Source organism: Trachurus japonicus, chromosome 4 (assembly GCF_045865225.1).
Source record: "Trachurus japonicus isolate A0001 chromosome 4, Traja_1.0".
NCBI lineage: Eukaryota > Metazoa > Chordata > Actinopteri > Carangiformes > Carangidae > Trachurus > Trachurus japonicus.
The window spans coordinates 18480727-18497161 of record NC_140910.1 but is presented as its reverse complement, the minus strand read 5'-3'; the positions used below and the strand labels follow the sequence as shown (position 1 = coordinate 18497161).

Here is a 16435-nt window from a genome sequence, read left to right as displayed (position 1 = left end):
CATCAATATGAATCGGCAATAATCATAACCCTATTGCAGGTTTTATTTTGTTAAAGAAATACAAGAGATTAACACTGCAACAACTGGCTGAGTGTAAAAAAAAAAAAAAGTAGTGTAGGTACACTGTGTACTCTTTGTGATAAGCCACAGAGAAAATGCTACACTTACAGTGTAACTCTACCAGCCTGACCACTAGGTGTCACCATTTAACCAAAACACCAGTTACTTTAGCTGTAAACCCACTGCATCTTCCTCCAAGAGAAGAAACTGCACAGATATCATGACTTCAAATGCAGACACAGTCTACACTCGCGTGAGGCATAAGAAAACATTGGATGGATATAGATTAGACAGTTCATCATTCATCCACACTGATGTCTAAGAGGTGATAATAGGACCAAGTGCTCTTCTCTCACTTTCGCATGATGGTTTTTCTCACCTTTACACTGCCATTTGTCATGTAGAGTCTTTTACAGTTTGAGTGTATTATTCTTCATTTAGATTTGCAAAAATGATGAGGAAGAGGAAAGTTTTAACATTCTTCCTCTGACATAGGGAAGATCTTTGTACAACTGACAACAGATCTCCAAAAGAAACATAAATGGAAGAAGAATTCACTGGGACATAAATTTGCTATGATTAAATTAGTTAAACAGCTATTGTTAATTGCTGCCTAATTCGATCCTTGTGTCGCCCGCAGGCTACTAACAAGATCAACCTCCACATTTAGTTGCACAAATTATAAACAGATCTAAATGAGAGACTGGTACAGTCCTAACCCTAACCGTGTCTTTCTCTCCCACTCAACAGGAAATGAACAAGTCCACCACTTGTGTGAAAGCCTTGTAGATCAGAGGGTTGAAGGAGCAGATCAGCCCCCCACCACGCCACTGTTGGGACCCCTCCCTGTTCAGGTCCCCCAGGCAGGCCACCTGGGCCTCACGAGTCAGTGAAACACACCACTTGGAGTGGTCGTGATAAGAGAAGAACCTGATTGGTCCGGGAAGCTGAATCCTCTTGATGTTCATGGTGTGTCTGGGCAGTGAGCAGTTGGAGGGCAACACATGATATCTCTGCCAGGTCTCCACCAGCAGGTCGACATCCAGGACCTGAGCCACCCATCCTGTGTAGATATCTGAATGGATACCAGTGAGAGAGTCAGAGGGTCAATGCGGTTATAAATAAAACTTATATAATTAATTTAGGAAAGTAAACATTGTTATTAAAACACACCAGAATAGATGTTCAATGTTTTAAAATTGTTGAATGTTGTCTCAAAATCATATAAAACTAAAAATAATTAACATGATAAGCAAAATACATAATTTACATTTGCAGCTGTTTTTAGGTATGAATATAAACCCTCCACAAATGAAACTTTTTGGACAATAAATTCATTTGCATGGTGCTGAAAGGTGGGATTATGGTGTAATGAGTGCAGTTTTGTATATTTTAAATGAGTGATATTTTAGATCACAAACACAGTATAAACTTAAAAAATCCTACAAATGAAACAATCTGAGGGGGAACTGCACACAATTGTCCCTATATGATAACAAGTAGAGCCTGCCTCGTTGTAAGGGGCCACAAGAGAAACTACTTTTGAAGGCCTGGATGGGGGGTGTGTTCATGGATGTCACTGCTCTGATATGACAGTGTGTCTACACCTGATAAAGGGTGACTGTGGCAGACAAGTGAAATGTGCAAATAAGACTGCAAACAGATGTTTTTGTTAAGTTACTCAGGTTTTACAGCTAATGGGGGCGATGTAACTTAATGTATAAAAAGTAAAATATCAATAACCAACAGTACATGAAGGGTTCTTTACCATCCACAAAATGTTCTGACTTGGCAAAACTGACAAACTTGTCCCCTCGGAGTGAGGAAAGTTGCTCCTCTCCCTTATCTGAGGACAGCAGCGGCTTGGTGCCTGCACACAACTGGGCCAGCTGTGGCAGGTCGGCCGAGAACGCAGCAGGTACTGAGCAGTTATAGAAACGAGGGTAGAGGTAGACCATCTGCTTTGCTGGAGAAGAAAAATAGGGAATGCATCAAAAATAGGAGGAGAAATAAAAACTAAATAATAATAAAAGAAAAATTATGTTATTAAAAAACACAGCACACAAATAAATCGTATTCAAAAATAGTAAATACATTTATATTATAACTGGTCACATTGAAGTATGTTGTTGTTTTACGGATAGGGTTTTTAAGTCTGACATGATGGATATGCCTAACTCTGTGTCTAATTGTCACTGTAGATGTTGCTGTGAGGACACAGCTAAATAAACACACTTTCCTTTCTATATCCAATTGTTTAGTCACGTTTTGTAATTTAGTTTAATGGACTTCTGCAAAAAAAAACAGGCTGACTTCAGTCTTCTCTTATCGTGCATTTGACAGTTAGTTATCGGATTTCTGAAAATATTGAATATGAGAGCTGCTAGCCATTAGCCGGTGAGAGGTAGAGCAGGCCGTGTGCTAATTACAGTCGCTGGTTCGATCCCTGCCACCTTCAGGCTGTGTGTGAATGAATGTGTGGGTCAGTGTGGAAAGTATTGTAAAGCACACTGAGTGGTTGATAAGACTTTTAAAGGGCAAGTCCATTTATATTCTTCAAAATGCAAAAAAAAAAAAGACATCTATGCCATAAAAACAAATGGCATAGATGTCAAAATGAGTAAAATCAGTGCAGAAACTCGCACTGTTACTCAACAGTTTTGCTCATAGTGTTACTGTTTCTTGTTGCCATGCAGTGTCCTCTGGAAACTCCACCAGATAAACCATGAGAAATAAAAATACCAGTCATAATTTGTATCTCTTTCCACAAAAAACGTCTTAAAATTGCATCTGATTTTTCACTTTTATTCAAAAAACTATGAATTCAAAATGTATCTGCCTTAAAATCTGCTACTTCACCGGCCGTTCTAGGTGCAGATGCTTGTAGGTTTAGTTTTCCATATCATGCTCGTGTATGTTGCAAACTGGATCATGGTATTTGAGTTGGAGGAGACATAAAGGCTCTGCTTTATGTTACGTAATGTTATCACTGGACACATCCTCTCCAGGTGTGTGTACATTTGGAGTAATGGACGTGTGTATCTGTATAACTGCTGATTGAGTTGCATAAGCCCAGGTCGCAGCGTTACTGTTTTATTGTTTTCAGCAAATAGAGGATTTTGTAAGTTGAAGTCTGGGAAGGGTAAATAGCGGGAACGGGTCTGGCCCCATTGCTTCATGTGCGTTCACTCACCTATACGCAGAAACTGCTCATACTTGTAAGTCACACACAGAGCGGTCTGGCCATTGACTTTGCCAGAGGAGGGGTAAAGGTAGCCTCTCTCAGGGAACGAGGGGAAGTGAGGAATGGTGTGCGATAGCCAGAAACCTTGAGAGTGGTCAAAGAGCAGCACCCCTGCAGGATGCACACAAACAACTCTTTGCACACAAAAGCACGTACAACAAGCGCCCCACTTGCATGAAAACCATCAAAGCCATGTCCAGTGTCAACACGTCTTATCACACTGATGCTCTTTGCCCATTTCCTCCCCCTGAAAACCAAAAAAAATATTGATCTTTTTTTTTCTTTTTTGCTGAATCATAGGACTGAAGAGCCCGAATATTATCCAGAACGTACACCTGTCATTAATTATCAAACAAAAAATATCGACAGGTCCCTGAATGCACCTCATTGCTTCAGTGTGTTCCTTTACATCAGAGGTGTCAAACTAATTTTAGTTCAGGGGCCAAATTAAGTGCAATGTGATCTCAAGTGGGCCGGACTGGTAAAATAATAGCATAATATCCTATAAATAAGAACTCTAAACTTTTCTCTTTGTTTTAGTGCAAAGAAGCGCATTATTAAGATGTTTACATTAAAGAACTATCCTATTACAAAACATATTATGACCAACCTGAAATTTCTTGAGAAAAATACATGCAATTTCAACAACACAATGCCTCTTCTGTGTTCTATGTAATTTTTAAATCTGGTAAATTCATCCCGCGGGCCAGATTGGACCCTCTGGCGGGCTGTTTTTGGCCCGCGGGCCGCATGTTTGACACCCCTGCTTTACATGATGTAATGTTTTTATTATGATCTTTGGGCATTATCAGTGTCATCAAACTTTTCAAATTGACTTACAGTCAAAATTAATCTTGTTTACCTTTAGTGTGTCCATATTCTTTCATGTAATCCAGGATTGGCGGAGCATCATTGTAGAGTGCATAGACTGAGCTGTTAGACTGAAGGAAAAACTTGTTTTATGGGCTAAGCACAAAAACTGGACACAAGCGCTAGCAGCTAATATTTTAACCTTTTGTATGAGTTAAACAAATTAGGTATTTATTAATAAACCTCACTGGTCCTTGTTGACCTTGTTTGTGACCTAATGGTAAAAACTTCTTTCTTTTCTTTTTTTTTTAAAACAATGATTGATTTTGTTTTCTGATGTGACACAAATATTGTTCCCAATACACTGACAGGCTACATGTGCATTAAAGAGTATATGATTTAGAAATTAAAATAATAACCTACAGATTCAGAATTCAAGCATGCAACCAAAAATATAGAATTCAATATAAGCCAAGTCAAATACACAGTGATAAAATGTGATAATACAAGTCATTATGGTTAGCCTTTTCACATTTTCTCCTTCCTCCTCCTTCCTATACTAATATACAGTACTAGCCAGAGTAACCCTGTGCCACATGGCATGAGGAGGGACCATGTTATTTAGTTTATCTAATTCTGGAGGCTTGTTTATGTCCAGCTCAGTTCACTTGCCTATAGAAAACAAATATCGGAGTATCCACTCCAGTATAAAATGTACAACAGACCTGCTATTAGGTTTGATCAGGGACATACTGTATAGAGAACAGTGCAAACCCCACATGAAGAACAGGGATGTAACCTCACCTTGTAGGCCTCTCCCATGTAAAGCTGGTTCAATGTGTTCCCTATGGCTCCTTGACTGATGTTAACTGTGAATTTACTCATCTGCCAACTCTTTACTGATGAGTCCAAATACATGTAGTCCACTCCACTGCCGTCTCCGCCAATCTTACGCTTGGGCAGCTTGTAGACGATAAACCTGCACAGCATGGAGAGATAAACATATGGGCTATAGTTTGGGATTAACAAAATAAATAAACAAAACAAAAAATAATTCTAAGAATTGAGGCGAGACACCCCAGGCAAAAACACTGTTTTTTCATGCACTGATCAGTTTTAAGATTTTTGGCTATTTTTCTTCCTTAACATGTATTCTTTCATAAAAGTCAAACAAAATGGTAGAAAATCCACATTAAGGTGGTTATTTTACATCATTTTGTCTCTTTTGTTGGTAGATTTCTCCTAAATTCGCCAAAAGTTAACAGCTACTGTGACATACTGTGCTGTGCCTGTTGTCTGACCCATGTCATGTCAGGTATCATTGTAAAGTTATTTCTCTCCTGAACAATGATGCAGGCTTCAAAAATTGTTATCTCCTCCGTATCCACAACCAATCGTAAACATATGATTTATATTAACAATCTATGGAACTTTACAGTACAAGTCTTTAAAGGCTGTTTTCTCAAAATTAGTTTTTTCTCAGACTCTGAACCCGCAGTCTCAACTTCAGCAGCACTTACAGACACCAAACCTTCCAGTTTTATTCCTGTCTATATTCTGAAGATTTTTACAGAGGGGATTGTTGATATATCATTCAGAGCCTGATTTATACAACATTTTATTCCTAAAAACATGGCGAAATTGGATTTTTTAGGGCTGGTGACAGTATTTTCTCATTTACAAAGTAATAAAAAGAGATATCCAAAATCCCCTCCGTAAAAACTTCTGACTCTAATATGTCAACAAAATAAAACAAGAATTTTGAAAGAGGCTTTATCCATTTTTCAGATTTCGGGTCAGGAAATGTATGCAAATAGGCGCATATTTCATCAGATATTGCCTCATTTACATATTTAAACATAAAATTTGACAAAACTTGTAATACAAAAAATATTTGTCTTAATGTCAGTGATAAACTTGGGAAGTTTCATGGTGATATCTGTTATTTAAAATTTTTACCCTATTCACCTGGGGTGTCTCCCCTTAAATGTATTTTGTATCAGCTTCATGTCTCACTGCATCAAAACATAACCAGTATCAATGATGTTGTGTTACCTACCAAGAGACACAAGACAGATATCCACTGTAGCTAAAAACACAGAGGTATAGCATCAGTACTGTATTTTCATGTCAACTCACCAATCAACAGGCTCACCAGCTTCATTTCTACAGGAAATGCCAGTGCTACATGCGGTGCAACACAGAGTGATGACAACAGTCTGGAGGCAGAAACAGAAACGTGTTGCCATCCTGAAGGACTCCTGTACATGTAGCTGAGGTGGCACGGCAGTCAACGTGTGAGAAAGTGAATCTGAAATCTGCTGTCAGGTTGTGTACGGCACATCTGCCTGCACATACAAAAAGAGGAAGTCATAAAGTCATAAGACGCAATCACATGACAAGGGCGCATTGAAGGAACTGGGGGGGATTTTTAGGGGATATATTCAATTACAGTTTTGGAAGACTCTTTGAGCGAGAGCCTTCGGTCTCTATGTTTTGCCTTCATTTGTCCAGTAATAGTTTTTATCCAAAAAATGTTGGACCTGTTCACACATGGGAACTTCTCAGCGCAACCACATTTGTCTTTTCTTAGCCATTGAGCTGCTGCTTAGTGAACTGAAAAACATCTGTTCAAAAAAACTTTGAAACTTTGTAACTTTGAACAACCTGTGAAATCAAAGGCCTCTGACTTTGCATTTTATTTTAACATTGTCAGTCGAGGTAATGAATTTAATGAAGTGTGAGATTACCTTGCTAATCAGTTACTTTTGTTATATGTATAGCCTACCTGAGAATGGGAAACCATTGGTGACCAAAAGACAAGGACAGTAAACAGTTAAATTAGTGTAGTGTTAGTCATAGTGAAATTACTGACAGAGTATCAGAGCACTAGAAAGTTAATGACAAACCTGTAAATAACCTATTCAAGTCATTATGGATAATTAATGAAAGCTCAATCGAAATCCATTCTTTGCATTATTATTGTGTGTGAGAGAAACATCTGTATGAACTGTATCAGCAGTTTTCCTGGACTGTTACCATCTTTAATAAAACCATTGCTTAATACTAATGTAGTATTTTTAATAGGTGCTTTATTAGAACTGAGATGTCAAAATGTATGTGGGTGTGTGTTCCCAATTATCTCTACAATTTGTAAATGCACATTTCTGTTAGGTGTGAAATATTCATATCTGTGCAGTTTGTCTCTGTGTAATGTAATCAGACTAACTATGAGAAAGCACAAAGTGGATGAAATAAAAGTCAACTGTGCACGGTGCAGAATTTGCATGTCTGAAAAAGTAAACGACCAGTTCAGGTATAACAGGTTGAACTCTCCATGATGTAACTTCAAATAGCCTTGGTGCAAAGGTGGCACCACCCTCTCTACAAAATCCTCCTGCATCAGCAGAGGCGCCTTTTGTCGGGAACACAACAGGGGCAGAAGCCAGACACACAACAGTTGTACTAAAAGAAGAAAACCATGGCAACTGCTTCAAATCAGGTAACAGTCAATTTGTTTAAAAGTTATTTTTTTCTAAAATAAACCCCGGATCTGCCATTAGTGTTAACTTTCTAAAAGAGCTAATGTTATTATTTTTACTCCAATGGCTAAATTATCATGTCAGATATTACTTTTTTTCACATATTACTGGAAATCAAATAATATGCATGAATTCAATTTCTCAAAAGCAAAGTGATACATTCAAATGGTGTACATTTATTCTTATTATTCTTATTATTATAGCACAGGGATAACTCACTGTAGGATACGGGAAGAAAACAATGTTTAGGCAACCAATCTGAGGAAACCAGTAGACCTAAATAAAATATTTGCAACAAACTAATACAAAGATGCAATAACGTGTCTTAATGGCACCTGTTGGGACCTGTTAACATCACCGGAAAGTGTTGGGCTGCTTCAACAATCTGTCCCTTGTGTGCGTGCAGAATGTGGAGTTTGTGCGAACAGGCTACGGCAAGAACTTGGTGAAGGTGCTGGTCATCAGGAGGGAGGGAAGCCACCACTCCATCATTGAACTCAAAGCCGACGTGGAGCTCACACTCAAATCACGCAAGGATTATCTAACTGGAGACAACTCGGACATCATCCCCACCGACACCATCAAGAACACCGTCCAGGCTCTGGCCAAGCTCAGGGGGGTAAGGTCACCCACCACTACCAGTACCGACAGACACAAGGAACATGTCAGTGCACTGCACACAGGGCCGGCCCTAGGATTTTGGTGGCCCCCTAAACAAGATTTTTGTTTGTGGCCCTGCACTCTAAGCGCAAACACCAAATCACTCGTTAAAACTGAATACAGACATGTTTATGCCCTCTGAGGTTTGAGGCCATTTTCTCGACTTTTACATATTTTCTTCTATTGATCTTTTTAAGATACTTGCAGATGTAACAATACTCAAGTGTTTTATGTCTAAATATTAGAACCTCCGCTGTAAGCACACTGAGGCCAATTTGTCCTAGAACACTGTATAAAGAAATAATTTAGGCCAAATGCTGGAAATTTGAGGTCTGCTTTTTGAAAAATTTCAAATCCCTTGTGAAAACACACCTTCAGTCATGAGAATGAACTGTTTTTGGTGCTTGAAATAGGATATGAATACAGTAATAGATAAGTGTAGAAAACAAGTCTAAAATGAAATTTTGTAAGATTGCTTTTTGAGCACAAATGTTGTCATTCTGCCGTTCTATTTTCACCAAATGTCTCAAATGTGAGATAAAAGAAGCTGAATATTGACTTCAAATTACATATAAAGCTCATAGCGTGCACGTGCAGACCTCAGGATGTTTAAATGACTTGAATGAACCCCATCATGTGGCCCCCCACCTAACGGCTGTGGCCCTAAACAACCGCATAGGGTGTTTATGCCAGGGGCCGGCCCTGACTGCACACATCTTGTATCCTCAAGCTGGACAACAATTTCTATCCATAAGGACACTGACACTGGGGTAGGGATAGCGACTAATGTGATCATTGTCATGTATAAGGGTAACCACTCAACTCTGCAAGTGACTTCCAAACACACAAATCAACACAATCACTTCAATCTGAAAAGATAGAGAAGAGAGAAGAGATATTTGCATGAATTTTTTCAAGGTTAAATAACATTAAATATGTCCTGAGGAACCCGAGCACAGCCAGTGTAGAGGCTGAAACTGCTGTGACAGGGTATATGCAGGAATCTTGAAATTAATTTAAATACTTTTTAAAGACTTTTTCAAGACCTTGTCAATGTTTTTTAATACCTCACCGCCACTTCAACAGAATTCTAAATAGGCTGGGATAATAAATCAAAGGAAAAGTTTATCAAAAAAAAAATATTGCTCAACTCCCAAGAACAAAAACAACAATCACGACAGTCATGACATGTGCCTCAGCTCGTTTGATTTTGTTTCTAGTAGGGCTGTAGCCGATATCGAGTGCCATTTCACTACTCGGATTCCTTCAAAATGCAAGACTTTATAAAGTCGTGAAAAGACTTTTTAATACTTTTTAAGGGTCTTAATTTTCCCAAAATTGATGTATCACCTTTTAATACTTTTCAAGACCCCGCGGATACCCTGTGTGATATTACCCTGTGTTTTTGATAAAACAGTAACATCCAGGGTCTGCCTATAAGGCTTGAGGAGTTATTGAAATGAAATGACTAAAAAATGTTTCTGTTTCCCTATTAACATAATATTAACTGTCCTGGGATTGTGACATTACATGCAATATCTCTGTACTTAAACGTCTCTGTGGCCTAACCAGGTAAAGTCTAATTCATTTTAATTTGTAGAAAATTAACATCAACAACAAAAATCTCAAAAAGTAGATGTTAAAGTACTTTCTGTTAGATCAATGCTGTTGCATCTTTCGTCACCTCTGTCATCTTTGTAGCTGCTACTGGTTAAATGAAGGTCACTTCTAACCCTTTAGCAAATGGGTCATGGGCATAGTCATTGTTTTACCTCAAATGACCCCTGTTAAATCTGCTCAAACACAGACCAATCAGATAACAATCAAAAGCAAACATTTGCTGGTTGGGCTGCACTTTTTTGGGGGGGGTTGCTTTATTTACAATGTGACTCTTCTGTTAATCTGATCTGCATCTGTTCAGGTAAAAACAATTGAGCAGTTTTCCCTGGATATCTGCAATCACTTCCTAACCTCTTTCAACCATGTGCTGAGGGCCAAGGTTTACATGGAGGAGGCTCCGTGGAGACGACTGGACAAGGTAAAAATGGCTGAACAAAAGGAAAGATTTTATCACGTTAAGTTACAATCTAAAATTCTAAGGAAGGTAAACTTGAGCATCTATAAAAAACCCACAGTGATACACCAACTAGACAAACTGGATTTTTTTTTAACCATAGGACATTAGTGAGAGTGATTGTGTAATTGGGCTGAGATCCAGATTTCTCCCTCTCTCTCAGAACGGGGTAGAACATGCTCATGCATTCATCTTCAGCCCAGAGGCTTGTCGCTTTTGCGATGTCGAACAGAATCTCAATGGTAAATAAAGCCACACACACACACAAACATACATACACAAAGATTAGGTAGTTTTTAAATACTAGAAATGTACTTCTGTTAAAAACGTACCATAACCTACTGGATTGGAGTTGAAAACATATAGTTCTTACTTCCTCTGTGTAAACAAGACTCACAGGGCTCAGCTGCTTGACTGTGCTCAGAATCAAAGCAGATGTGGCTCAGACATCAGCAGCAGCGGGACACACACCCAGCGTCAGTAGCTCAGCTGATGTGTGAGTGTGTGGATGCTGTGGTTTGATTTACATGTGTGTTTATACAGTAATCTATGTGATACCACACAGGCATCCCAGTTCTTCATACTGGGGTCAAGGACATGAAGGTGCTGAAGACCACCCAGTCTGGTTTTGAGGGTTTCCTCCGGGACCGTTTCACTACTCTGCAGGAGACCAAAGACAGGTGTTTCTGCACCTCCGTCTACTCTAGGTGGCGCTACAACAAGGTTCAGGGGGTCGACTTTGATGCTGCATGGTAATTTGAACACTTGAACCACCAAATGTCTGAATTTAGTATGCGTGAGAGGAGTCTTTAATCTGCCTTAGAGGGGGGAAATCACAAAATTGATGAAAAATCTCATTTATATCCCATCATATCACCATCTCCTTGTAGGAAGTGCGTGAAGGAGACAATTATCGAGAAGTTTGCTGGTCCCTACGGTCGTGGAGAGTACTCACCTTCTGTGCAGAAGACCCTCTATGACACACAGGTTCTGGTCCTGGACAGAGTTCCTGCGGTACGACTACATTTAGATCACAGAGATCAATACACTCATTATCACCTATCATTATTGTTGATAATATATATATATACTATTTTAGCAAATTCAAAGTTAGGATGTTTGCGGTACATATTCTATACATGAAAATTAACATTCACTTATCACAGGAATGTCTTTATGTGTAGTATTCTCGACATTCTCACTTGTGCGCGAACAAACATATTCCAATGTTACAAAGATTTTGAAGTCTGATACTTTTGCAAACAGAGTGCATGCATAAACAGGTCTATTCAGGAAATTCAGGCTGTAACATCAGCATTGTTTTTCAGATTGAGGAAATAGAGATCGTCATGCCCAACCAGCACTACTTCACCATAGACATGACAAAAATGGGCCTCACCAATAAAGACGAGGTAATGATAATAAATCAATCTTTGAAGTTGTTTAAACATAGAAATATTAGATAATATTGTATTTTTTCTCTCCTCACAGGTACTTCTTCCTCTGGATAACCCCTCAGGGAACATCACGGGCACAGTGCGCAGGAAACAGCAGGCAAAGCTGTGAAGGCACTGACACAAGGTCCAGAAAACACTGCTGCTGTGATCAAGATATCAACCTTAACAAGCCTAACTAGTCCATGTGAATACCTAAAAAAATACTAAAATGACCTTTTAAATGGTTTTGAATAAACAATCAAAGCTTTAGAGTCTGTAATATGAATATGTAAGTAAATACATTTAACAGAAGCAAATGACTATCAATAAACTAATGAACTAATGTTATTCTTTGGTGAGAAAAGAGCACCATTTATTGAAAATCTTTGATTCAGATATTCAAAATCCAGTGTTATGTTGCACATATACATTGGTCATACACACTTCAATACAGTTGTCTGTGCGACAATGCTGAAAGCACCACAGGTAGGAACATAAAAAGAATATATACACATAAATATTTTCATAGTTAGAGCCTTGATCCTAGATAATGAAGATGTGCAGGGACAAAGAGGCTTTCCGTTGGCTCCTTGTGTGTGGGAAAACAAAACGCTTCATTGTTACATGCTAGGGACGACTCACGGACTTGGCTGCACATTATAGAGAATAAAAAACGATTTGAGGGGAAAACGGGATGCATCAGAATAATTCTCTGCACGTATCAAAGTGTTCAGGGAACGACAGAACACACACAGTTTTCATCTATATAATTATCATCTTATATACAAATACTTTAAAAAACAAAACGATATGGGTTAATCCACTCTGCACACGCGCACGAACACATGTAGACACACACCCACACACACAAAAACAAAAACATCATCACCTCCCCCAATGTTTTCTTCTTTTAAATAAAAACACACACAAAAATAAAATAACATACAAATCTCAAGCAGCAGAAAGAAGAATGGCTGAAAGGGTAAACAGCTGAGTGGACTCCCATGTGCAACCCATTTTGGGGTCCATGCTTTATAAAAACATACAGCATTCAAATCCTGTGTTTTAAGGTGCCACTGTGGCCAGAGGAGTCTTTGTGAAGCAGCGGCAGCTAACCTGGGTTTCTCCTTGACACCGTGATTGTCACTGAGGTGGGTGGGTGCTGGGGCTGCGGCCTGCGGTGGTGCTACGAGGCGTTGCTTTTCAGGTGCTGAGTCTGCAACGGTTTCACGTGGTACTCGTAGATTTTCAGCGCAGGGCCGAGCTTTATCGACAGCCCCGTCAGGACGTCGTTACGCGTCATCAGGAGCAGTGACTTGCCGTCGATTTCCTGTCAGGAGAGAGGAGAGAGGAATGTTTGAGGGACATCCTACTAGGGGTGGGCGATATGGCAAAAATATCATATCACGATTTTGATTTCATCACAATTTTAAATCGAAATAAGAAAAACAGACAATTTAGGCCAAAGAACCTTTCTGAATAGATTTGAATCTAAATAGTTGCAGTTTTGCCAACATGTGCAAACAACGTAAACATAGTAAAAGGTAAACAACAACACTCTGATAAAGTGCACTCTTGCAACATAAAAGGTAGCTTTCAATAAACATGAAAGTAAAATATCAATGAAGACATTACTGTTTGTTTTATTCAACACAGTCATTATAACAGGATTTTAAGTATATCAAAACACTAAATAGCTGATTGAAAAGGGTCAAATAAAAATACAAACTAAAGTAACTGTTGTTATCTCTTTTAGCAAACTTTGCAAATGTCCTTTGTTTGCGCTTTGCAGCATAGAACTGCAGTTTATAGAATGTGCCCCAGACGATCCTACGATCTCTGCACTTTGGCAGATCGTCTACACACTCTAATCCTTCACGATCTAATATCGCCATATCGCCCACCCATACATCCTAGTTTGTTTTCATCATGGGACAGATTTTTTTTTATTAGCAGAAGAGCACACCGACCTGATCTTGAAAAGCTGTGGCTTGCTCCTCAAACCCTGTTGCTTTGAAGTAGTTGACGACATCGGTGACCCCCCAGTTGGCAGGGTCCGGCATCTGACCATTCTCCACCGGGCTGCGGGGTCGACAGGAAAAGGATTCACCATAATTAACACGAACACTGCACTGTAACAGTGGTTCAACACATTCCTTTCATTTCAATCTTTCAATAACAAATGTTAACCGGTGCAAATGAAATGATACCTTTTGGTGTCAACAGAGCCATTTGCTGCCTTGTCTTCCATGCCGGCTGTAAAAAATACAAACAAAGACACTTAGAAATTAGTTGAACAGTAATATAGAATTATGTATAAGTGTTTAATTGGTTAGAAAATTACATCATTTAAAAACAATTTAAGATTATTTTCATTAGTGAATAAATAATTGATGAATTTTTTACTAATCTCATCATTTAGTTTATAGATTGTTTGTAACATGTTTGTTTCGAGAGCAAATCTTTCAGTATAATAATTTATAAAACTTACATTTGATCATTTGTGCTTCATAAATGAATCGACCAACTGTTTCTTAAACAATTTTATCAGTGGCGTGCACAGACTTTTTGAAGGGCAGGGGCGAAAAGGAAAAAAAGGGGCACATAATAGCGCGTCCTCGCCACTGAAAAGGGCACTTTAGCACGCGTTTTGGCTCCTAGATGTGGCTCCTAGAGGGCACTTTCAGGGCTGCCAAGTTTCAGAAAATGACAAGAGTGAGACTGTAGTGACATGGTGCGTTTGGAAAAAAAATTGGTCTTTTTTAACATCGATTTGGCCTGTTTTAATATCGATACCTTAAGACTTCGATTTGGCCTGTTTTAGCACACGTTTTGGCTCCTAGAGGGCACTTAAGCGTTCGTTTTTGGCACTTTAGCACACGTTTTGGCTCCTAGAGGGCACTTTAGCACACGTTTTGGCTCCTAGAGGGCACTTAAGCGTGCATTTTTGGCTCCTAGAGGGCACTTAGCATGTGTTTTGGCTCCTAGAGGGCACTTTAGCACGCGTTTTGGCTCCTAGAGGGCACTTTAGCACACATTTTGGCTCCCATGAGGGCACTTTAGCACGTGTTTTGGCTCCTAGAGGGCACTTAAGCGGCTCCTAGAGAGCACTTTCGCACACGTTTTGGCTCCTAGAGGGCACTTAAGCGTGCATTTTTGGCTCCTAGAGGGCACTTGGCATGTGTTTTGGCTCCTAGAGGGCACTTTAGCTCACATTTTGGCTCCCATGAGGGCACTTTAGCACGTGTTTTGGCTCCCATGAGGGCACTTTAGCACGTGTTTTGGCTCAGAGGGCACTTTAGCACGTGTTTTGCTCCATGAGGGCACTTTAGCACACATTTAGGCTCCCATGAGGGCACTTTAGCACGTGTTTTGGCTCCTAGAGGGCTTTTAAGCATGCGTTTTTGGCTCCCAGGGGGCAGTTTAGCACGCGTTTTTCAACAATTGGGCCCCCTGCCCCCCCCCCCCCCCCTGTGCACGCCACTGAATTTTATAAACATCATCAGCTCGTTCAGCCTCTCGTCATCTTCAAAAAACGTCTGTATCTTTTACATCAGAGCTTTATCGCCAGTGTTTGGACACATAAACTCCTGGTGGAGCCACCCACCCACCACAGCCTGCCCGGGAGCTTAGACAAGCAAATAAAAACTTGTTTGTTTATTATAAGCGGTTTGACAATGGGATGTGTGGTTCATTTCAAACCGAAACCATATTTGGACAACTAGTGAGGAGGAAATGAGTGTTGTTTTCCCCCACATGCGGTTTCAAGTTAAAGCTGTAATTCAGACATTTTGATTTGAAGAAAAAAAAAAACACAGAGAGAGAGAGAAAGAAAGAAGTGACTCTTACAATCTGTAATGTTGCAGTAATTTTTCATCAGACGTCTTCCCTCGGAGAAGTTAGTTTGTTGGCAGGTCTAACATCATTGTTTCCCCCCGTGCAGCGTCTCACACACAGTGGAAAAGCTGAAACAAAACAGATCATGTTCACAAAAATGAACCAAAACAGAAGAAAACGATCCTGCAGCTTGTTTGTTATGTCTCAGTGACAAACAGACGGAGAGCAGCGTGTGAAAAAAATGACGACCTAAAAACTCACGTTAGCAAGATTTAAATTAAATAAAAAAAGAAAAAGAGGGAGGAAAAAGAAGAAAAACAGCACAGTAACACAACATAAAAAAAACAAAACTGTCACAGTTGCCACGCACATAAATAAAATGAAAATTAGCAATTCAGTAACGTTATAACGTAATGAGGAAATAACGTTACGCTTAATAATAATAATAATGACGACAGGGAATATTTTAACGCTCAGGCTGCTCCTTCGTATTTCGTATTAAGCTAACAGGAGGTAGTTAGCTGGGTTTGCTAATACACAATTTAAGTTACCTTATTTGAGATGATTGCGGCTTGACAGCGACAGTCCGCCCGAGCTGTGCACGTCGTTTGGATGACCAAATGTTTTCTGGTCGCTGAGGTATTTGACAAAGTCACAAACGGCGATATTCAATTGATAAAATCGAGATTTAATCAAGTAATACCAACTAGCCCTCTTCATCGGTTTAGCTTCCTTCGCCCACATGACAGCGGGGAATCATGGGAAAAGTAGT

The 16435-nt window shown here is 39.4% G+C and overlaps 3 protein-coding genes across 5 annotated transcripts; 1 reads left to right on the top strand and 2 right to left on the bottom strand.

Annotated features, from left to right (window-relative positions):
• Nucleotides 1-38: 38 nt before the first annotated feature.
• On the bottom strand, nucleotides 39-6902 carry dnase2b (deoxyribonuclease II beta). Of its 2 annotated transcripts, XR_015035722.1 has the most exons (7): nucleotides 6254-6463; nucleotides 4919-5093; nucleotides 4167-4245; nucleotides 3254-3415; nucleotides 1829-2026; nucleotides 737-1135; nucleotides 579-684 (listed from the first exon to the last, which is right to left on the bottom strand). XR_015035722.1 is itself a non-coding variant. In XM_085774519.1 (6 exons), the coding sequence occupies exons 1-6, from the start codon at nucleotides 6361-6363 to the stop codon at nucleotides 804-806; spliced, it is 1056 nt and encodes a 351-aa protein (XP_085630645.1). In that variant the 5' UTR covers nucleotides 6364-6902; the 3' UTR covers nucleotides 39-803. The 2 variants fall into 2 exon arrangements, 1 of the variants encoding a protein (XP_085630645.1); XM_085774519.1 differs by having other exon boundaries at nucleotides 39-1135; nucleotides 6254-6902.
• A 682-nt stretch (nucleotides 6903-7584) lies between these two features.
• On the top strand, nucleotides 7585-14016 carry uox (urate oxidase). Of its 2 annotated transcripts, XM_085774512.1 has the most exons (9): nucleotides 7585-7616; nucleotides 8063-8275; nucleotides 10238-10354; nucleotides 10554-10632; nucleotides 10956-11142; nucleotides 11281-11404; nucleotides 11719-11802; nucleotides 11882-11971; nucleotides 13783-14016. In XM_085774512.1, the coding sequence occupies exons 1-8, from the start codon at nucleotides 7596-7598 to the stop codon at nucleotides 11954-11956; spliced, it is 900 nt and encodes a 299-aa protein (XP_085630638.1). In that variant the 5' UTR covers nucleotides 7585-7595; the 3' UTR covers nucleotides 11957-11971; nucleotides 13783-14016. The 2 variants fall into 2 exon arrangements, with proteins under 2 accessions (XP_085630638.1, XP_085630637.1); XM_085774511.1 differs by lacking the exon at nucleotides 13783-14016 and having other exon boundaries at nucleotides 11882-12174.
• On the bottom strand, nucleotides 12172-16424 carry samd13 (sterile alpha motif domain containing 13). Its single transcript, XM_085774513.1, has 5 exons — nucleotides 16215-16424; nucleotides 15676-15791; nucleotides 14037-14082; nucleotides 13797-13908; nucleotides 12172-13156 (listed from the first exon to the last, which is right to left on the bottom strand). The coding sequence occupies exons 2-5, from the start codon at nucleotides 15701-15703 to the stop codon at nucleotides 13013-13015; spliced, it is 330 nt and encodes a 109-aa protein (XP_085630639.1). The 5' UTR covers nucleotides 15704-15791; nucleotides 16215-16424; the 3' UTR covers nucleotides 12172-13012.
• Nucleotides 16425-16435: the final 11 nt, after the last annotated feature.